A 23,796-nucleotide genomic window follows, 5' to 3' on the forward strand; every position below is an offset into this window, starting at 1 on the left:
AGCCAAATACCCAGTACTGATTTGTTATGAGGTAAAAAGACATTTGTATGGATTTTGATTTTTCTATTTATGCTTGCTTTTGGGCTTTCATTAAGTTTAGATTGTTTTGCTTTCTTTGCATTGCTCTTAACAAATTTTAATTTAATAGCAAATAGGACTGTACCACAGTTTTCTTGGGAATGTAAAAAAGCAGCCGATTTGTGATTCCTAATATAGTCAAACTTTCTACAAAAGGGACATTTAGGATTATTTGTATAGCAGAATATTAGAAAAAACCTGAATGTTTGTCCATAGGAGACTAATTGAATAAACTCAAACGCTTAGAAGAATAAGGACGATTTCTATGAGCTCATATGGAATGATTTACTCTCTGTCTTTACAGTGTATCAGTTGCAACAGGAAGCCCCTCATCCTCGAAGAATTACCTGTACTAACGAGGTGGGTGTGACAAAACTGTTACAACAAAATGTCTCTCCGGTGCCTGTTTCCTGAACTTTGACCTTCCTCAGCGGCAGGGTTATTTGTGGGGTTAGCCAGTTATGTTTGTTAGGGCCAAGAAATTGTACTTGAATGCATTTTTCTTAACATTCAACTCCCATTTTTTAATGGACTATTCAGAACACGGTGTGGAGTGGGACAGTATAGTTTCAAATGATATTTAGTGTTCTTCTCAGTCAAGTCATATATTCTTCCAATTTTCATTTTTTATTCTTTTTGAAACCAAGTTTGAAGGCATTATTTTTTTTTTGAAGGCATTATTGAAGTAACTTTTCCATTAAGAAAAGATTTAAATTGTGGTTTTAAAAATGCACAGAAGACACAGTTCACCAAAAAAGATATGACTTATTAAAATATGTGAGATGATATTCAGCTTCATGAGCAATAAGAGAAATGCAAATTAAAATACACAGAGCGACCACTGTCACCTTTTCAAATTGGCAGAAGTTCAAAAGATTCAAATATGCTTAGCTAGTACGTCTGTGAAGAAAAAAACACGCTCATATATGGCCGGTACGAATGTGAAGTGCTAGGATCTTAGGAGGGTTTTATGACAGCTCACAAGACTGGGCCTGCATTTACCTTCCAGTCCAAGTTCTGGTGGTTTACCCTCATGGATTTCTTGTACAAATAGGGAATTACATATGCCCAAAATTGTTTATTATAGGATTACTTGTAACAGCACAATATTAGAAAACACCTAAACTCTGTCCATAGGACACTGATCAAATAAACTGGGATATTAAGGAGAATAAGGAAGATTTCCATGAGTTGATCTGGAATGATACCCCGATAGAAAATATATATAGAAAAAATATATATAGAGAGAGATATATATAGATAATTCAATAATTTGGGTTAGACCCACTGCAATAAAGAGAGTCAAAGGAGTTTCTTTGTTTTCTAGTGCGTATAAAATTATGTTCACACTACACTGTAGTCTATTAAGCATGTGATAGCATTATGTCCAAAAACACAACGTACATGCCTTGATTTAAAAATACTTCATTGCTGCAAATGCTGTCATGGGAGCTTTCAGTGAGTGGTGAATCTCTTTGCTGGTGGATGTCCATGCCTCAGTGCTGAAGGCTGTGCCCGATCGGGGAGCTGGTTGCTGGAGGTGCGGGTGGCTGTAGCAATGTCTTAACATAAGACAACGGTGAAATTTGCCACACTGGTGGACTCTTCCTTTCATGAACAGTTTCTTGGCAGCATGCGATGCTGTTCGATAGCATTTTACTCACAGCAGAACTTCTTTCGAAATTGGGGGTCAGTCCTCTCAAACCCTGCTGCCTCTCTGCCAACTAGGTTTATGTAATACTCTAAATCCTTTGTCGTCATTTCCACAGTCTTCACAGCCTCTTTATCGGGAGTAGATTCCGTTTCAAGAAACCACTTTACTTTGTTCATTCGTAAGAGTCAACTCCTTATCTGCTCAGGCGGCAGCATGAGATCGCTGCAGTGCTGTCACATCTTCGGGTTCCACTTCGAGTTCTCTTGCTGTTTCCACCACAGCGGGAGTGCTTCCTCCACTGAAGGCTTGAACCCCCTCAGAGTCATCCGTGAGGGTTGGAATCCACTTCTTCCAAACTCCTGTATTTAATGTTGTTATTTTGAGCTCTTATGAATCATGACTATTTTTAGTGACATCTAGAATGGTGTTTCCTTTCCTGAAGGTTTTCAGTTGTCCATCAGAGCAATCCCTATCCATGGCAGCTATAACCTATGAAATGTATTTCTTAAATAATAAGACTTGAAAGTCAGAATTGCTTCTTGATCCATGGGCTGCAGAAGAGATGCTGTGTTAGCCGGCATGAGAACATCATCAGTCCCATGGCACCTCTCCATCAGGGCTCTTGGGTGACTCAGTGCATTGTCACTGAGCAGTCATATTTTGAAAGGAATCTTTTTTTTCCGAGCAGTAGGTCTCAACAGTGCACTTAAAATATCCAGTAATTCAAGTTGTAAACCAATGTCCTGTCATCCAGACTTTATGGTTCCATTTATAGAACACAGGCAGGATAGATTGAGCATAATTCTTTTTTTATATATATATATTTTCTTTATTTATTTGACAGAGAGATCACAAGTAGGCAGACAGGCAGGCAGAGAGAGAGAGAGAGAGAGAGGGGGAAGCAGGCTCCCTGCTGAGCAGAGAGCCCAATGTGGGGCTCGATCCCAGGACCCTGGGATCACGACCTGAGCCAAAGGCAGAGGCTTTAACCCACTGAGCCACCCAGGCGCCCTGATTGAGTATAATTCTTAAGCGCCCTAGGATTTTTGGAGTGGCCAATGAGCATTGGCTTTAACTTAAAGTTACCAGCTGCATTAGCTCTTAACAAGAATCAGCTTGTTTTTTGAAGCTTTGAAACCAGGCATTGACTTCTCTCTAGCTCCGAAAGTCCTAGATGGCATCTTCTTTTAATACAAGTCTGTTTGATCTACGTTTTTTTGTTTAGTGTAGCCACCTTCATTAATGATCCTGGCTAGATCCTTCTGGAGAACTGGCTGCAGCTTCTACGTCGGCACCTGCTGCTTCCCCTTACACCTTGATGCTGTGGAGACGGCTTCTTTCTTTAAACCTCACGAACCAGCCTCTGCTAGCTTCCAGCTTGTCTTCTGCAGCCTCCTTACCTCTCTCAGCCTTCAGAGACTTGAGAGCTAGGGCCTTGCCCTGAATTAGGCTTTGGCTTAAGGGAATGTTGTAGCTGGTTTGATCTTTTATCCAGACCACTAAAACTTTCTCCATTATCAGCAATAAGGTTGTTTTGCTTTCTTATCATTCATGTGTTCACTGGAGTAGCACTTTTTTTTAACATGATTCTAATTCTTTTTATTGTGGCAAAATATACATGGCACAAACTTTACTATTATTATCATTTTTTAATTTAAATTCAGTTAGCCAAGGTACAGTACATCGTTAGTTTTTGATATAATGTCATTCATTAGTTGAGTGTATCACCCAGCACCCATCCTAGCATGTGCCCACTTTAATGCCTGTCACCCAGTTACCCCATCCCCCAACCCACCTCCCTTTCTACAACCCTCAGTTTGTTTCTTGGAGTCAGGAGTCTCATATGGTTTGTTTCCCTCTCTGATTTCTTCCAATTCAGTCCCCCCCACCACTTCTATTGTCCTTTGAATTTCTTTCAAGAATTTTTCCTTTGCTTTCACAGCTTGGCTAACTGGTACAAGAGGTCTAGCTTTTGGCCTGTCTCTACTTTTGACATGCCTTCCTCACTAAGCTTAATCATTTCTGACTTTTGATTTAAAAAGAGAGATATGTGACTCTTTCCCTTGAACACTTAAGAGGCCACTGTAGGGTTATTAGTTGACCTAATTTCAATATCGTCGTGTTTCAGGGAATAGATCTGGGGGGAATAGGAGGGAGATGGAGGAATGTCCCGTTGGTGGAGGAGTCTGAATACAGAATATGTCACAATTAAGTTTGCTGTCTTATATGGGTACAGTTTGTGGTGCTCCAAAACAGTTAACCGTAGTGACATTGAAGATCACTGATCACAGATCATCACAGTGAAAAAGTTTGAATATTGTGAGAATTACCAAGTTGTGACACAGAGACACAAAGTGAACAAATGCTGTTGGAAAAAATGGCACAAATAGCCTTGTTTGTTGCAGGGTTGCCAGAAACCTACAATTGTTAAAAAAAACCAAACCACAACACAATATCTGTGAAGTGCAGTAAGTGAAGCGCAATAAAATGAGGTATGCCTCTATGCTAATTATGGTCCATTTTTGGTAATAAAGAAGGGAAAAAAAATAAGGCTTATTTTTGCAAAAGAGAAACATAGGAAGAGTTAAGCCAGAAACCAATGAAATAATTATCTATAAGGAGTGCTTTGGGGGGCAGTTTGGGGAGGATAAGGCTGGGAGGATATGTTTTTATTTAGTTGTGACTTTTGGATTATGCAACTATTTCACATATTCAAAGAACAAAATTAAGTAAAAAATGATAAAAAAGCAAATCCTAAACTTGAATACAAATAGAAATAAATGACCCTAACAAATTCATAACATACCCCCAAATTAATTTAAGTAGCTTATAAATATTTTGACTGTACAGACTTGGAGGGGAAGTATTCTAAGAATCATAACCTACAAAGAGATATTTATACTTAGCCATTTGTTGTCATTAGTGGTACTTGTGTAGTAATTCTGAAATTATTTTGTGTATAATATAGGACAGAATAAATGAGTAACTATATTGGATTTTGGGGAACCAGTGTTTTGAGGGGATATAAATATGGAGTAGAAGGAAATTGAGAAGTGCAGCATGGTTTTGAATTTGAATTGGAGGTATAAATATGACTTCACAGATTTGTAAAAATTCATTTTCTGTCTCAGTCCATGGAAAGGCTTTAGAAGCAGTGATGCCCTAGTAAGAATGAAAATACTCAGTGCCCAAAGTTTGATTTCCAAATAGTATTTCCTACTGAAAGGAGCCAATTCTCCTTGGAGAAATTCCTGATTCTGGAACATGGGGCAGGCAGTGAGATCCTAGAACATTTTAAATCAGAAAGAAGAGCTCAGAAATGGATGGGGGCATGTCAAAAGATCTAGCAGCCCACTTGAATGAAGGGTTCTCACAGGCTAGATTTGGGATAATTTGATATCAAAAAGAAAAATAGTAATGAATTATAACACATTGAATGAAAAGATAATGTTAGTCCATAATGATACTTAACCAAAAAACCCTACCTCAGTGTAAAGAAAAAATGGGGGAAAGGGACAGAATGTAAAGTTGTCCTTTACAGCAGAAAGGTGGCTAAACATGTAGAGTGATAATGCTTTGTGCCTGTAATTGAGTCAGGCAAGGATCATCATTCGACATTAAAACCACTGAGTGAAAGATTGTAGATGAGGAGGATATTTACATGGTCTCAAGGTATCGCCCTACCAGTTTTTTTATGAATTGGAAAGAGAAAGATATGTTTTCATAGTGGAGAGATCTGGCAGTCACACCTTTATCCATGTGATCAAATTTAGCCTTACCTGTAATGGGTCAAACTGATGTGTCTCCGGAAGTGATGTAATGAGGCACGCACAGCACCATCTATGCGGTATTTCTGCCAAAATTCTTAACTTCTGTCTTTTTATGAAGTATGAATCAGACACAACCAAAATGTGTACATTCTATAAGACATCTGTCCTGCAAATGTCATTTTCATAAAAGAAATAACTGTGGTGGGACCATTCTAAAATGAAGGAAACTAAATGCTCCCCAGATGCAGCACGGGTACCTTAATAGGGTCCTAGAGATCGAGATCTCTCTCTCTCTTTGTCTGTCTCTCTTTCAAGCTACATAGTTTGGGTGTAATTAGATAAATTTGAATAAGAACTATATATTAGGTAATGTGGAATCATAATAACTTTCTTGGATGATATACTATTTAAAAGAATTGCTTCTCCATTGTTCAAAATATGTTGAAATAGATGTTATTGGGAAACTGGCTAAAAAACACTGAATAGCTCTGAGAGTACAGAGACATAAAAAGTATAAATTTATCAAACTAGTTGGGGATTTCATGAGATTGTCTTTAAATGTCCTATTGCAGTTTAAGTATTTGTAGATATCCAGTCTGCACGTATGTATGTATGGAATGAGGATATAGTGTGTAATGGTTGCATTTTATTGCTACTGTGCCAGGATCAAGGATGATGAAATAATTTTATATGTAGTGGGAATTTTTTTTAAAATGCTGTTTAAAAAAACGTTTCATTTTGTTTCATACTCTGACCAGACATAACTTTTTTTTCAGACACAACTTTTTAAACTTTTAACAGAAAGTGAGATTTGGACCGTAGTTCTGTGAAAAGTATGGAAGTACTAGTAACACAGTTATCTTTATTGAGAAATATCTATACTTGCTTTTCTCAAAAGAATTTGAGGCCACACAAATGAAGACGTAATAAAAGGAATAAAAAAAGGAAAGTTAAGGCAGGTAGAAAAGAAAAAATGACATCATTTGATTGCAGTGCTGATTGAGGATCAGTAACGTTGTGTGAAAAGGGAACCACGGGAATAAAGTACATAACCCTTGAGGACCAGAAAGGCTAATAAGATCCAATTTTTACCTGAGCTAAATTCTTTTCAAAAAATCATGTGGCTTCTTATATGAAGTGCATTTATTGATGTTATATTGACCAACTGTAGTTTCACAGCCCATGTGAAAGTAGACTTAGGGTCCTTTCTCACAGCAGCTGGCATAACATTAAGGAGGAACACATCATTGAAGCTAATTCTTAAAAGGGCTAAGCTGTTGGGGCCCAAGTCTATAGGCTTCTGGTGAATCACTGTGATTCAAACATGGGATCCTAGAGATTGGCTGGCTCTTAGAGTCTCTGAAAATAATTTTCTTGGTTTAGTTTTATGATGTGGTTGACTGAATAGTGCCATCCACTAAAAAACAAGAGTGTCGTATGCAATACTGTTGGTTAAAGGAAGGCATAGAAGGACCGGGAAACAAAGGGTATACAACTGAGATTTTCTTATTTAAATTATTTTCTTTCATAAGAAATTAGTAATCCTGTTCTAAGGGCAAGTTGGTGGGCACGGAATGCTGCTCTATGGACAGAAAGGTTTATTGTGGACTGGCTCTCCTATCCCATTGTAACCACCCTCTCGTGTTGTTCAAAACTAATAATCTATTAGCTACTCAACTTTGACAGCTTAGTAAAGATTAATTATGCATGCAGAAGGATGTATATTTAATTAGCAAATTAGTAGTTATAACAGCTTGTTTCTGTATTTGACCAATCTCTGTAATACTCAATAATGTCTTTCTATTTTTATCTGGTCATAACCGAAGGGTGATTAATGAAGAGCGGGAAATGGTCTCATTTTAAAGAAATGACATCCCTATTCAATATTGGTCTAATGACTAAGTTTATAAATATAGATATTGAGAGTGTTTCTGTCACTAATGCTGCTAATCTGCTTATTTTGATCAATATTCAGTCTCATGGAATTCCTGTAAAACAATCAAATAACTTAGATATCTATTTAAAGTGAAAATAATTTTAAATGAAAGTAAATTTAAATTTTAAAATGAAAGTAAAGCATTAATCAGAATAAACTTATTGAATAAAGAAAGTTTCAGTCTTAGTCTTGATTAAATGATAAATAGCTGGCTTGGGAGAATTAAAGGTTCTTGGGAGTGATGAGCACTAAAAATAAAACCGTACTGAGTAACCAGTTGCTGTTTAACCTCAAGTATTTAACTGAGGAATTGGATTTGGGACATTAAGCGCTAAGTGGCCACTGTGTTTAAGGGGGAAATGGCAACAGGATTTAATTACCACTGAAACATGGAGAGAAAAAGAAAAGTTAATGCAGTAGATAAACTGATGGCTCTTTTAAACAAAGGTTAGTAATTTCTGGGGGTGCCAATTGTAATTATAAAAATGGTCCAATGACATTGTCTTGAAGGACATTTCTCTACTACAGTTGTAAGAAATGGAGAGCTGACCCTGTTCATGGGGACGTGCACATTTCCACGCCTTTTTCTTCTAACCCCGTAACAATATATCGCAGATTAGAAATGCAGAGGCTGGGGAATTATGCACACCCAGAGGGAATATATATTTATTTACCCAGCCATGTCTGATGACCTTCTCTCATGATCTAAGCCCTTAGTTCCAGTGATGAACTCCATGTCCTGCTCTTTCTCAGCTGAATTTCTGTTAGCATACATGAGAGCAAGATGTGCAGCACCTTATTTTAAAACCTGAATTATTCAACCATTAAATTGTAAATTATTGAAGACAAAACTCTAAAACAATATATCTAATAGTAAGAAGTAACATAATTTGACAGAAAATACAACAGTAACTAATACCCTTTTTTTTTTTTATTTCAGGAGATCTTACCAATTGCCATTGTGAATGTTAAAATACAGAACATTTTTTTAAAAGATTTTATTTATTTATTTGACAGAGAGAGACACAGAGAGAGAGGGAACACAGGTGTGAGGAGTGGGAGAGGGAGAAGCAGGCTTCCCACCGAGCAGGAAGCCCAATGCAGGGGTGGGGGGAGTGCTCGATCCCAGAACCCTGGGCTCCTGACCTGAAGGCAGCCGCTTAACAGCTGAGCCACCCAGTCTCCCCCAGAACATTTTTTTTATTATTATTAAAGGCTATTTTTAGGAGAACATTTTGAAATTTAAATATGAAAATAAATCTTTTTAAAGGGAAAGATGTCCAGGTCCACAACTAAGTACTTTATGCATGCCTTAGAGACTAAGCAAATGCGTAAAAGCTTGAAAATGATTCTTAGTAATGTTGTCACAGTGCAGTTTTATCTTATGGTGGAGTTATTCTGAATTTAGCACACAAGTCGAAGTCTTACATAATCAGAATTACCTTGGAAATCCCTTATCACCTATAAAGTAATGGTACATATATTTGTGTATACAACTCTGGGTCAATAAGGGAATGCATAAATATGCAATTCAATGAAATATAGTTTATAATAAATATAAAATGTATACTTATGTGATTTTCAATTATGTAAAAAGTGATTTTGTTATTTTATGTCAACTACCTGGTTGAATTCAAATAAATGTATATGTATGTGTGTGTGTATGCATATGTGTGTACATAGGGAGACAGACACAGGTTTAAATTACATAGATATACAGTATATGTATTTAGAGATATCAAAGAGCTTCCATATCTTTAGTTGATTCATACTAATATAGTATAAATCAAACTAGTTTCATATTTGAGCACCCTTAAACATAGAGCCTTAAAATGGATATACTTTTGGGGCGCCTGGGTGGCTCAGTGGGTTAAAGCCTCTGCCTTCGGCTCAGGTCGTGATCTGAGGGTCTTGGGATTGAGCCCCGCATTGGGCTCTCTGCTCAAGCAGGGAGCTTGCTTCCTCCTCTCTCTCTCTCTGCCTGCTTCTCTGCCTACTTGTGATATCTATCTATCAAATAAATAAATAAAAATCTTTAAAAAAAAAAGATACACTTTTTTTTTCTGGCAGCCAAATAGTGGGAATGTAGTTATGATTTTTAAATGCATAAAACCAAATCTCTGCTCTCTGTGAAATGTTTTTGGAGCTAATGTTGCAGGGAGCTGGATAACATTTTTGAGGAAGCTTCTTATTGTTATAACAACCACAGTTGTGTTTTTCTAGGGTAAACGGGGAAAGCAGACTGAGGCTGGACAGAACGCACCAAACTCAAGTTCAGTGCTGTTAATGCAACGAGAAATACAGAGAAAGTTACACCTTTCATGCTGTATTCTAATTCTAGTCACAGCACCAGTTAGATGTATATTTGATATACATTTTGCTAGCACATGTTTTAAAACTTAAAGTCTCTCTTCAAGTCTGGTCATAGAAGTAGGACATTGACTGTAATCATTTCTTTCTTTTTTTTAATGATTTTATTTTATTTATATATTTGACAGAGATCACAAGTAGGCAGAGAGGCAGGTAGAGAGAGAGGGAAGCAGGCTTCCCGCTAAGCAGAGAGCCCAATGTGGGTCTCAATCCCAGGACCCCGAGATCATGACCTGAGCCAAAGGCAGAGGCTTAACCCACTGAGCCACCCAAGCACCCCTGTAATCATTTCTTTACTTACTGTCTCACCCCAGTAGATTTTATTCAGCACCTGGCTATGATAACTTGTATACAATAAAAACTCTTAAATCTTTATTGAATGAATGAATGAATGAATGAATATTGTTGTGCAACTTATTTGGCAAAATAACACTCTTATTATATGGTTTACCAAAACGTGTATTAGTGTCGGTAGCCCTTAGGCTCCAGTCCTTTCTGTGGCCTGTGTGTATTTGTTGAGTCAGTATTCTCTGAGGGTTTTCTACCTGCCAAGTCCTCAGGATTCGAGGCAAATAAAGCAAGTCCCTTCTGCTCGAGGATCTTCCTTTCTAGGTGGTGGAGGGAGTGGTGAATCCGGCATTATAGCAGATGTGGCGGCAGTTCCCTCGTTACACGTGGCAGTTCCCCGGGGCAAGCGCAGAGTACCTGTGGGAGCACTTGTGGGCGCATGGCAGATGCAGCCCCAGAGCTAAGTAGGCATCACTAATAAAAACTTCTGTGCTCTAAGCGTGGACATTTGGACTTTATCCTGATAGCTATGGGAAGGGAAAGTGTTAATGGGATCAGATTTAGGCATAGAAAGCACATTCTGTCTGCAGTGTGGAAGATGGACTGGAAAGGGAGATGGGAGATGGAGATTTTAGAGACAAGAGGACTTGGGGTGCCTGAGTGGCTCAGTGGGTTAAAGCCTCTGCCTTCGGCTCAGGTCATTATTCCAGGGTCCTGGGATCGACCCCCGCATCAGGCTCTCTGCTCAGCAGGGAGCCTGCTTCCTCCTCTCTCTCTCCGTCTGCCTCTGCCTACTTGTGATCTCTGTCAAATAAATAAATAAAATCTTTAGAGACAAGAGGAGTGGTTTAGGAGGAATTGCGGTAATCCTAGTGAAGAGTGCTGAAGGCATATAAACTGTTTCTGAGAATAACCAATGGGGGCAGGAAATGGGAAAACGCAAAGCGGAAGAATTCACAGAACTTGAGTGAGTTAGATAGTCATGGGGATGACTGAGAGAGGGAGGTCTAGTAGCTGTGGATGAACCAGTCCGCTTCCCTCTCATGATCTTCTCTGATGTCATACTGGCTTGGCAAAACCACAGCCCTGTTTAAATCCGCTCTTGCGTACTTCGCATGTACTCCCAAGAAACCGAGTATGGCTGGAGAAAATGAAGTACTGAACAGGGTTCACGTTAAATTTATGAACCTCGAGTTGGTGCTTACTGTTCCCCCGTGGGCATACTGTGCTTTCCCTCAAACCTTTACTACCTTACTCCTCACCTCCTTCTCAGCTCATAATTTATATCCTACTTTAATCCTGATTGAAGCAATTAGAAGAGAACTTCCCACAAACTTGCAGTGCCGCATTGCCTCAGCCTTTAGCATTCGGGGCCCCGTATTCTGCGTTCTTGCCTGTTACCATAGATCGCGGCCAGCTCTCCACTACCCCTGTTTTCCTCTCGTCTACTTAAGGACCTAATCCTAGCAGTTCCTCAGTCTCCTTAATCATCAACAGTTTTCTCTTTTTCCATCAGCCCACAGACATCCTATTATTTCTCCCATCTTAAAAAATTGTCTTGACCCTACTTTATCAGGCCTTGCCCAATTTCTTCGTTCCCCTTTGTAGAACACACTTGAACGTACTGTCAGTGCTTGCTCTTTCCAGCCCTGCTCCTCCTATTTTCTCTTAAACCTGCTTCTGCCAGACTGTTACCCATGACTTCCACCTTGCTCGATCTCATGGTCGGTTTTTCTGCTTAGCCTCTCAGCAGCACTGGGCACAGAGGATGACTCGCACCGTGATACACTTTCCTCACTTCATTTCTAGGACATTGCCGTCTTTTGGTCTTTCTCCTGCCTTCACAGCCCCTTTGCTGGTTCCTCTTCTCTCTGACCTCGATGTTCAGATGCTCCAGGGCTCAGTGCTTGATCTTCATGTCTTCTCTGCTTATATTTATTCCCCGACAATGTTGCCAGTTTCAGGTTTTAATACAACTTGTATTTCCAGTCCAGTCCTCTTTGCTCAGATTCCAGACCATGTAATCAATTGCTTACTCTGTGTCCTCCCTTGATGCCATCTCAAATATAACACATTCAAAGAAACTGACATTTATCTTCCTCCCCAAACCTGCTCTTACCAAAAAAAGGTTTCCACATGTCGGTTAATGGCAGTTCCTTCCAGTTGCTAGATCAAAAACCATGCATCATACTTGGGTCTTTTTTTTTTTTTTCTTTTTTTTCTCTCACCATCCCATGATTAATTCATCAGGAAATCATACAGGGTCTATTTTCAGAATATGTGCACAATATGTTAACAATCCTACCACTTCTTGCTATTTCCATGGCTACCGTTTGGGTATGAACTGTGGGAACTGCTAGATACCCACCCAAATCCATTCTTCCTTTTTTGAGAAACCTGGTTAGTATAATTTCCCCATCTTCATTTATATAGTTATGTCCATATGATGGTTTTCTCTTGTGGAATAGAAGTGAACTTGAATGCTGGACCCATTAAAACTTCCCATCTAAGTTCCTCCATATTATGTTCCTTCCTGCTTGGATTCAGATAAAAACAGGGGACCTCGAAAAGACGGGGCAGAGCTAAAAGATGGAAGCTGTCTAGATGTAGGACAATTGTCTTCCTGACCTGAATACTTATCCGGGGATGTTATACAAGCAAGACATAAACTCCTGTTATGTCCAGTTAGTATATATTTAAATCAATTTGTCATAGTAAATTATTCTACCCCAACATTCAGTAATCTCTCAGCTGTGTAACTGAAATAGTTCTTAACTGATATTTCCCTGGTAGTCTGTTGTCTCCCGAATGTTCTTTTTAAAATTTTAGTCAGATCTGGTCACTCTTCTACTCAGAACTGTGCATTGGCTCCCCGTTACCCAGAGTAAAAACCAAGTCCTTACAAGGACTTTCAAGGCCCTACGTAATCTCCCCATCACTTTAGTTTTCTGTGCTTATCTCCTCTCCTTCTCTCCCCATATCCTGCTTTGACCGTACCATCCTTCTTGTTTTTCATACATTCTAGCTGTGCTCCTTTCTCCAAGCCATTGCACCAACTCCTCTTTCTGGAATGTTCTCTCTAATATCCAAATGGCTACTTCTTCATATCCTTCCAGTCTCTCAAGTCTTCCCTTCTCAAGAGGCCCATCCTGACCACTGTATTTAAAATTATATTTTATCACCCCCCCCAGCATTTACAATTCTTAATTAATTCTACTTTGTTTTTATAACACTTTTAATTTTGTAACATTCTATAACATATAGTTTACTTATTTTTTATGTTTATTGTGATCTTCCCCTCCTTGAATACAAGCTCCATGAGGGTAGGATCTTGATCTGTTTTGTTCATCAGTATGTCCCAGGTGCCTTGAACAGTGCTTGACACATTAAGTAAGGTGCTTAAATAAAGACTTGTTAATTGAGTGAAAGGGAGGTTTAAAGCATTTATGTTTACTTTATTTTAGAGGACATATTTTGCTAGGTGGGAGTAGAAGAGTTTATTTCAGAAGTGAGAGGAAAATACCTTAATTGAAATCATAGCTTCACTGCTGATTGCTGCTTTATGCTGACAGCCTATAGCTCAGTTTTGATTCTATAAAAATAAAGATTATCCTGCTCAGAGATCTCTTAGATGTGACAATCTCTTACTTAACACTTATTATGTACTTTTCAGCTAGAAAGTGTTTTTTTATGAATGCTGAGTAATAACATTGAATTATTAAAACCAACTATTTATTTTAAATTCAGCCTATCATTCAAAAGTCTGTTTTTGTCTTATTTTACTTTTGAAATGTGCCCCCCCCCTTTATGGGTCATCTTTTGCTCTTGTTTAAAATTCAGTGTTCAGTAAGCAGTTGTGGGTAGTAAGGTATGCTTTGATGTCAAAATCTATACCTTAATGTAGAAGTATATTTATAAAATTGGAGATCAAACTACAATTCTAAAAGGGACCCCTTAACCAGTTACATAAACAGATTGGTGGTTTCTACATCTTTATTCTTACAACTTAAAAGTTACTTGAATCTAAAGTGGGAAAATAGTAAATACAAAGAATAGTGAATACAAAGAAAAAATAACTGATATCAAGAAACTGAACTGGTTTTTAGCAAGTCACTAGGTAGTAATTACAAAGCTTTAAAAAACCCTCCATAAATACATATGCTTTTTTTTTAAAAGATTATTTATTTATTAGAGAGAAAGAGAGCGCAGAATGAGTGAGAAAAATGAGTTGGGGGAGAAGCAGAGGGAGAGGGAGAAGCAGGCATCCCGCTGAGCAGGGAGAACCCGATATGGGACTTGATTCTAGGACCTCAGGATCATGACCTGAGCAGAAGGCAGATAAGTAATGACTGAGCCACCCAGGCATCCCTGTAAATACATATTCTTTATTGAATTTGTGAAATCTGACAGTAATAGAGAGCTAGCCTATTTGGCATGCTGAAGGTTAGTGGTTTTCTTGGGTAAGCCTAAAATATAGTGGAAAACAAGTTGCATTCTTAGCACTTGTAACTTTGATCTAAATATCAAGAAGGCTACAGAATTGAGGAGGAAAGCAGGTAGCTAGAAGTTTACCTTACTTTTAAGGGGGATAAAAAATTAAACAATCTTTTTAAGTTCATAACATTTCTGATCTCTTTTTTGTCACCTCTTCCCTGCAAGTCATTTCCCGCTGTGTAGCTCTTTGATGAGTACTTACTCTTCCATGTGCCGGCTCTGCTCTGTTTTTGGTTTTTCTGTTGTTGTTTTGAAGTTTTTTTAAGTTTTTTTGACTTGTTGAAGCTCAACTGTTATCCATGTTGATATTTTCTATGGTGTAAAATGCAGTGAGAAAAAAACCTAGTAATTTAGAAAATGTGGTGTAAAAATTTGTGCTTCCGTGGAAAGCTGCATTGTCTACGTGTAGGAGAGTAGCACCTCCTTTCTGGTTATCCAATTCCAGTCTTCCATTGTCTTTGAGCAGTTGTAAAACTCCTCTTCTTTCTACCCTCTCGCTCTCCTCCTCCCTAACTCTAAAACAGGAAACGAAAATAGATCCAAAGCTAGAGGTAAGTACTGAGTAACTTGCTAGTGTTTAATTCAGAATCTACTGCTGTAGGAAGCAAATACCGATGTGCATTTTCCCCCTTTTCCTTGTTCCATGCCTCCAAACTGAGCCACTTTGAAAAACAATGCAAAACAAAATCTTGACACTTGAAAATATTTGTTCTTTTGTGTGCTTTTATGTACATATTCTAGACTGCTGCCTGGAAAAAAAAGACTGTCCAGGGCTCTGTTATTTCTTACAATTTCATGTGTATATACCCTAACTTTTATAAGACTCATATAGACTTCAGACTAGGTTTCAAAGTACCTAGCTCCAAGTCCTGTTTTTTTAATGGGAACAAGAAAGAGAGAATTCGTGTGACTTCTTACCAAGTCAATACCACTGTTGGAAAAGAGCAATATTAAGCATTTTGGAAATTTCCTGAATGTTCTGCTTCATTGTTCTAGTGGCATTGCCTCTAGAAATATATATTCCTTAAATTTGAATTTAAATTAGAAAAATTTGGTGGTGGGGGGAAACAACTGTTCTGAACTATAGCCATGAAACAATAAAAAAATAACAATCTGAGAACTGAATCTATAACATTGTGTGTGAGGAGGGAAAGGAATTAACATTTATAATCCTTTTATTGTTTATCCCTGCTGTTTTCAGATTTCCTTTGCAGAGCAAGAAACTTATATTTTAAACAAGCTCTTCTTGTTTTTGTAGAAAATGATACAAAATAAGACTTCTTTAATTAAAAGAGTGTGGTTGGTGAATTTGATTAAGTTGTTTTATGTATGAAGAAAATAATTTATAACACTGTTAAAAATAACAGTAAAAAATATTTTGTTAGTTACAAAACTACAGTAAATGTTAACAAATTCCATTGATATTTAAAGTATTATAAAATGGTATCTACTACTTATTGAATTCCTGTGTTTACTGTGCACTTAATGTAATATTCAGTAATGATTGACTTAGTTCTTTCTCTGCTGGCATGACCTACATTGTAGCAACCAAACTACAGCACCTTTTATTTCTAGTTGGAATCTGTATTATTCCCCTCATTTTCCATTTTTCCTACCCATGATATGGTATCATGGAAAAAATGTTAACTATTAAACACAGAAAAGTAGAGAAAGCTAAAGCATATTATTCAACATAAGTACTAATTTAAAATCCCTTCTCACTTAGTCATATTGACTTTAGCTTAGTCTGTTTTGTTTTGAACTTTATTTTTATTTTTTAAAACTTAGAAACAAGTACATACATGTTTATATAAGCACAAATACATTTTTTATTATTCCATGTAACATTTAAATTCCCAGGTGGATGTATTTGCAAGTAAATTAATTGGAATCATTAATAATCATTGTTTATATTACTAACCCTTTTTTGTTTGATAATATGTCAGAGTAATGTTGTCCTAGGAGTTTGAAAAGTCTATTGCAGATCACTACTTAAGTAATGGTATCTGACACATCAGCAAAAATCTAAATGCTATTGTAGGGAAGGAAAAACTTCTTTATCCTCTTCGGTTCAGTGTCTGGGGCCTGCAAATTGAACTGACCAAAGAGAGATTAACAGTAGAAAAGGTCTATTTCATATGCATACAGGGGAGGAGGGGCCCACAGCAGATAAATGAAAACCTCAAAGTGGCAGTTTCATCCAGTTGCTTACATACCACTTTAACAAAGACTAATAAAGTGTGCTGAAGAGCCCAGTCAGAGCAAAAGGGGTTTGGGCCTCAGAAGGGTTAGGGTGAGTTGTGGAAAGGTGATTAGGAACTGTTCAGTAAGTAAGGGGTTTGGTAATGTGTATTATGCAGGCTCCAGCCATCTCAGTTGATAAGAATTGTCCCTGGAGTCATTGTGTTCTTCTCTCTCTGTTATGGGAGGGGACACCTTTACAAAGGGAAATTTATGCTGGCTTTGAGGTGAAAGAGGGAGGCCTCATTGTTCCTTCTGTGTTTGGGGTTTCTTAATTGCATTCAGCTCAAAATAATCCTTATGCTGAAGTGGCATATTCTGATCTCCTTCACTATCTAGGTAAAAGAGAAAAAAAAGAGTTAGTTTAAACTTGTTTTATTTTGGGGTGCCTGGGTACCTTGGTTGGTTAAGCATCTGTCTTGGGCTCAAGTCATGATCCCAGAGTCCTGGGATGGAGCCCCAAGTCAGGCTCCCTGTTGCTTCTCTCTCTCTACCTCCTCCTGCTTGTGTTCCCTCTCTCTCTGTGTCTCCCTCTGTCAAATAAATAAATAAAAGCCTTAAAAAATTTAAAAAGATTGTTTTATTTGATATTTCCATTATAGAAAAGCAGAAAGGAGGCAATTGATTTGTCAGTTTATCTTGGACTTATTGATGATTATAACAGTACTGTATTAGGCATCCAATGTTTACCTAATATCTTTTAATTCAAAATTCTTTTGGGTAAAACAAAATAATTACTCAGCAGTGTAAGACCTAATCAGTTGTGTTATGAAGATGACTGCTTAGGCAGTCGGTGGAAGCGTGTTGTGCACTGTATTTAATGCAGGACTTTCGCCTAATCTTATTGTCTTGGGTTTTAACACTGTTGGACTGCTGCACCATTTAAGGCCACCAGGATCTCAGCCACACCACTTCTTTGTACTGGTCTAGAATTGTCATCATTGAGTAGAGTGTATTCAAGAACTTTCCTTTTGCTTCACTCCCCATAGGCTTGATAAAGTGCTTTTACCTTCAGCCACCTGCAAAGATCTTATGATTTGAGGGACCCCGTTGAGGGGAATATATCCTAATGTGTTTGAGACTCTAATATTAAATTACACAAAAGTTAATCTCAATTTCTGTTTTTTTAAGGTTATATCAGCAATACATTAATGCATTCTTTATTTAAAAAATTCTATTACAGATAATACTGAAGTCTCTCTTTTGCCTTCCCATTGGGCCCATTAGTTCAGTTCTCCCCAACCTTCCTGGAAGGAAACCATTTGAATTTGGTGTATATTTTTCCAGATATTGCTCTAGTCTATAAATATATATTAAAGTATCAGTGTACATGGGCTTTTCCTGATTGGTGTCATACTGCATAATTATTCCATAACTTACGTTTGTATTGAGTGGTTTGTTTTGGTGATTTCTTCATGTTAGTCCCTGTAGATCTACATCATTCTTCCAAACTGCATTTACTGTAAATCAGCTTACTTAGTCCCCTATTGGTATATATTGGTGTAAATATATTTATTTTCATTTTAAAATTTTTATTAATTTAAAATATTTTAGAATCTGTTGTAATTTTATTTTTAATTTTTAAATTATTGATGTATAATTGATATACATTGTTACATTAGTTCAGGTATACAGCATATTGATTCAACAAGTCTATAGGTTACTCAGTGCTCACCACCATAGGTATAGTCACCATCTGTCACTGTACAACGTTATTGCTGCATTATTGACTATATTCTCTATACTGTACTTTTTATCTCCGTGACTTATTTTATAACTAGAATTTTGTACCTCTTAATCCCCTTTATCTACTTCACACATCCCCTCCCTCTTCCTCCTTGGCAACCAGGAATTTGTTCTCTGTATTTTAATAGTCTGTTCATTTTGTTTTTTAGATCCCACTTATAAGTGAAATCATACGGTATTTGTCTTTCTCTATCCAACTTATTTCACGTTGCCTAATATCTCCATGTAATTGCAAATGTCAAGGTCTCGTTCATTTTTATGGCTGAGTAGTAGTCCTGTGTGTGGGGGGGGTATGCAAACATCTTTATCCTCATTTTCTTTATCCTTTATCCTTATCTTTTTTATCTATTCATCAATCAGTGGACATGTGGACTCCCTCTATAATTTGGCTATTATAAATATAACACTGCAATAAACATAGGGGTGCAAATATCTTTTCGAATTAGTGTTTTTCATTTTCTTCGGGTAAATACCTGGTAGGGAATTACTGGATCTTATGGTATTTCTATTTTTAATTTTTTTTTAAAGTAAGCTCTACACCCAACATGGGGCTTGAACTCACGACCCCAACCAAGATCAAGAGTCATGTGCTCTACTGACTGGGCCAGCCAGGTACCCCTCTGTTTTTAATTTTTTGAGGACCCTCCATACTGTTTCCTGCAGTGGCTACACCACTTTGCATTCCCACCAACAGTGCACGAGGGCTCCTTTTTCTCCACATCTTCACCAAAACTTGTTGTTTCTTGTGTTTCTTAGTCTAGCCATTCTGACAGGTATAAGGTGATAAATCTTATTGTGGTTCTGATTTACATTTCCCTGATAATTAGTGATGTCACGCATCTTTTTGTGTGTCTGTTTGCCATCTGCATGTCTTCTTGAAAAATGTCTATTCAGGTCATTCAGAACAGTATTAAAATGTCTCCTTCTCACAGAGGCCTTTCCTGACCGCCCAGCTTAATACCTCATTAGCCCATCCTTTTACATTACCCATTCTTATTTTTATTATAGCATTTATTACTACTTTCTGTTTTCCCAATTTTTTCCTTGAAACTTCTTGTCTGTTTCTAAGTTTCAAAAGAGTAATGATAGTTTTTGTCTTATTACAGCGATATGTCCCCTTCTACAAAGGACAGTGCATATCACACCGTCGGCATTCAGTAAATGTTTCTTAAATGAATGGGCCAGATACTCTCTTTCAGTCTACCTCAGTGCGGATTCCTTAGACTCTTTTCTGCAGGGTCTTTCTTTAGCCACAGCCAGTACACCTGCAGTGGAATGCATGGAATTCAGGGAGGAGGAGAGGGATAAACTGATGAGGGAAGAGCTGATGGGAGGGGAAAAGGGCAAGATTAAACGGAGGTGCGAATGGGATGGGAAATGTGGAGTAACAGGAAGGAAGGGGAAGGGTGAGAAAGCCACAGTCTGTTCTGACACAATTGTGGCACTAGGAGATTGATGTTGTACTTTACTTTTTGGATTAAGTGATGTAAATATTTTATCAGATTCATAAAATCCTAGAAATGAAAGATCAAATTTAATCCAACTCTTTTACATACACAGCCCTTTTTAGATAAGAAATAGATGTGAGAGATGAAGTGACAAGTTCGAATGGCACAATTGCTGATAACTGCTGATAGATTTGGGACTCCAGACTCTGATTTTTCGAATTTTATTCTAATTCTTTATCTCAATATAAGCCTTAATTTGCCACATATACAAAATGTTGAGTTAGGTTCTGAACATTTGCATTTTCACAAATATCTTTTTTTTCTTCCCAAATAGGTAGAAAACAGACCAAAGTATTATGGAAGAGAGTAAGTATGGATTACGACAAAACATTTTATAGATTGGAATATGTAAGAGAGACAGGTAAATGGATGCATTGCTAAAAATATAAGCAAGATGAAAGAGGTATTCAAGTTTGAAGGAGTTAAATTATTTTTCTGATTACAAATATAGTTATTCTGGGGCACCTGGGTGGCTCAGTGGGTTAAAGCCTCTGCCTTCAGCTCAGGTCATGATTCCAGGGTCCTGGGATCGAGCCCCTCATCGGGCTCTCCGCTCAGCGGGGACCTGCTTCTCTTCCTCTCTCTCTGCCTGCCTCTCTGCCTACTTGTGATCTCTGTCTGTGAAATAAATAAATTAAATCTTAAAAAACCAACAACAAATATAGTTATTCTATTGGTGAAAATACGGAAAATAAAGACAAGTATAGAGAAGAAAATAGCATGGAAAAATGTATATGTGGAATGATGTTAAAAGAAAGATGCAATTCATATGAATAAATAATCCTAGACATGTATGAGGAAAATGTGTGTATTTGTGTGTATATGTATATACTAAGCATATCAATATATATTCACGTAGGTACATATAGCAGGGTAGGAGTGGTTCGTTGTATTTTTACACTTTATTTTCTAGATTTTCTATAAGTAAATTTATGCTCTGCAGCAATAGCTAGTATTAACAATCTGAAGTATTACCTTTTGAAAATCTATTTTCCTAATGGTTTTACAAAATTGAGATATTACAATTTTATAGACCGAATTTTTCCACTTAATAATGAACATTTTTCTATTTTATGAAGAATGTTGTAAAAATTTTTTAAATGCTTCATTTTTCTGGTTATTAAAGAAATAAAGCCCTTTGGAAAAAAGAATAAAAATCACCTATAATCCCATCATTCCTTGAATAAAATCATTTGTTTTTCAAGACTTAGGATCATATCAGGTACACAATGACATATATAGCAAGTATTTTAAATTTTTAAAAATTCTCTTTAAGTTTCCAAGACTTTTGTGACTAGAACATGGACACTTAAGAGTTGGCAGGGAGCCACTGATGTTTCTTATGGTTGTACCATTATTTAGTCACTTTGCTGCTTTGGGCATTTAGTTTGCTTCTAAGCTGTATTATTAAAAATAATACCATCAGAGACAACTCGGTGCATAAAGCTTTTTAACTGGGATAAAAATTTTGGTTCAAATGGTATGAACAGTTTTATAGTGCTTTAAATATCCTTGTCAAGTTCTGTTCCAAAGGTTGTATATCCTTGAATGTGATTTTCTTCTAAATTAGTAGAGTTTTTAAAAATAAATAAATATTTAATTTTACTAACTTTACTAACTGATGTCATGTAAACTTAAAATAGGATGCCAATATGCTAATCTAATCATATGCGTTACCGCCAGTGGTAGGTTATTGTCTTCTTGCCTCCGGCAGAGTCTGATGGATCTGGTTCCGAACTCATTATTGAGAAATATATGGAGATAAGAAATTCTCAGAGTCCATTTTGAACCTAGATGCTCTGATTGTCATGATTTGGACATACGTACCATGAACTGTTTTAAGACTTTCATTGAGAAAGACTGAACTATCCTCATGAGGAAACACTCCAAAAACTTGCCACTTGCTCCCTAGTAAAGTCCTTAAATTATTATGGTGCCACTTTGGGGCCTTTTAAATCTATCATTCCAAAATCAAGTGACTGCTGTTTTTTCACGCCAGTAAAAACCACAAAGTTTTCCTTGAGCTGTCCCTCAGTTCAGTTATCCTTGAATTACTGAAAGAACATAATGTATGTATAAGTTCTTTGTAAATCACCATACAGATATAAGGTGGTTTTCTCTTTTTAATAGTAATCATCAGTCACCACTGACATTTTTTTTTCTTTTTCAGTGTTTCATGTCAAAATGCTATAGATGAATCTGCTGTCTGTGTAGAGAATGTTTTATGTTTTTTTCTTCTTCATCCTTTTTCCTGTTAATCAAAAATAGGGTTTTAGCAGGGACTGAAAGCAAGTTATTACTATTGTTTGCTTTTGGCTTGAGTATCCAGTGATGCAGATTATGCACATTATTGGGCAATCATGCCAATTAAGGGCAACCCAGGGTCCTGGAAAATTGCCAGCTTAGACTGTGAGCCAGAATTCTGGAGCCGCGCCACTAGTGTGAAGGAAGGAAAGGGGACACATTGCTGTATATTTTTTAGTACGTCCATATGGTCAGACAGCTACATAAGAAGGGAATTGTCCTCTTGAGAGAGGTGGTTGATCTTCCCTTAGATGGATGTGAATTTTGATTTCACAATTGTTAAATGGATTGGGAAGCTACTTCGGTGTGGTTCTTGTTACCACAGAGAAGCTGGCCAGGGGCCAGGCCCAGAGAAACACAGGCAGAGTTAAACCCAACTGTTCCCCTTCAATTATATGGCAGTACTTTGTCTAGAAAACAACAGGAGGGGGTAGAGGGTTTTGTTTTATCTTGCTTTACTGAAAAAGGTGGAAAGCATTCAGTTTCTGAATTGACTTTTTTCTTAGGTTTCACGGCATGATCTCCCGAGAAGAAGCAGACCAGCTCTTGAGTGTGGCTGAGGGGAGTTACCTGATTCGTGAGAGCCAGCGTCAGCCGGGAACCTACACTTTGGCTTTAAGGTTGGTCATGGACCTGTAATTAGAACTGTGCTTCATTTAAAACCCTCTTAATGGAGGGCTTTAAATTTTAAAAGCATCCAGCATGTAATTGAATTGGTTCTTGTTTTCTTGGGACCTAATTACCATTTTAATAGCTTTGAGACCCTTAAAAATTCCTCATGAATGGTAGCACTCAGTAATTAAGAATTGAAAAACTTTTAAAGCATTTTTATTGTAGCTGCTTTCTTCTATTTCATCTTACCCATTCTCTCCCATCTGTCCTGCTGTGTTAGCTCCCATCTATTTCTTGAATAAGGAAAGAAACTAAGAGAAAAGATCTTTGTAACTCATAAGATTAAAGCCAATATCATTTCTCTTAGGTTGGCTTTTGATGGAAGCAGCTTTTCCTGGGAGCTTTTGGCTTTTCCCTGTCAACTGAACTTTGCCTAGTATTTTGGCTGTTCCTAGCTTCTAGTACAGTGCCCAGAAAACAAATATTTCCATTAGCCCTGCAATAATAACAGAGCAGTAATACAACAGCATGCTTATCCATTGGGCTTCCTTCATGCCAAGCCCTGACCTTATTTAATCTTCTCAGCAACTCAAGGATGGATGTACTCTTACTATCTCTGCTTAACAGAGAGGGAAACTGAGGACCTAGAGGTTGAGTTACTTGGCCAAGGTCATACATTTAATAATTCGTATAGCTGATATTTGAATGCAGATAATCTGGCTTCACAGTCTGTGTTCTTAGTCACTCTCCATTGCTCCCTCTCCGAAGGCTTGAGATAATTATCCATTGTCTTTG

The 23,796-nt window shown here is 37.4% G+C and overlaps 1 protein-coding gene across 1 annotated transcript in view; it reads left to right on the forward strand.

Moving 5' to 3' along the window:
- Window positions 1–23,796, forward strand: part of CHN1 (chimerin 1) — a 207,030-nt gene that overhangs the window by 55,061 nt on the left and 128,173 nt on the right. Inside the window, exons 4-6 of the mRNA XM_080798958.1 lie at window positions 383–438; window positions 20,360–20,391; window positions 22,896–23,009. Of these exons, the coding sequence (XP_080655084.1) occupies window positions 383–438; window positions 20,360–20,391; window positions 22,896–23,009 (202 nt within the window). The remainder of the gene's footprint in view (window positions 1–382; window positions 439–20,359; window positions 20,392–22,895; window positions 23,010–23,796) is intronic.

Source organism: Martes martes, assembly GCF_963455335.1.
Source record: "Martes martes genome assembly, chromosome: 3".
NCBI lineage: Eukaryota > Metazoa > Chordata > Mammalia > Carnivora > Mustelidae > Martes > Martes martes.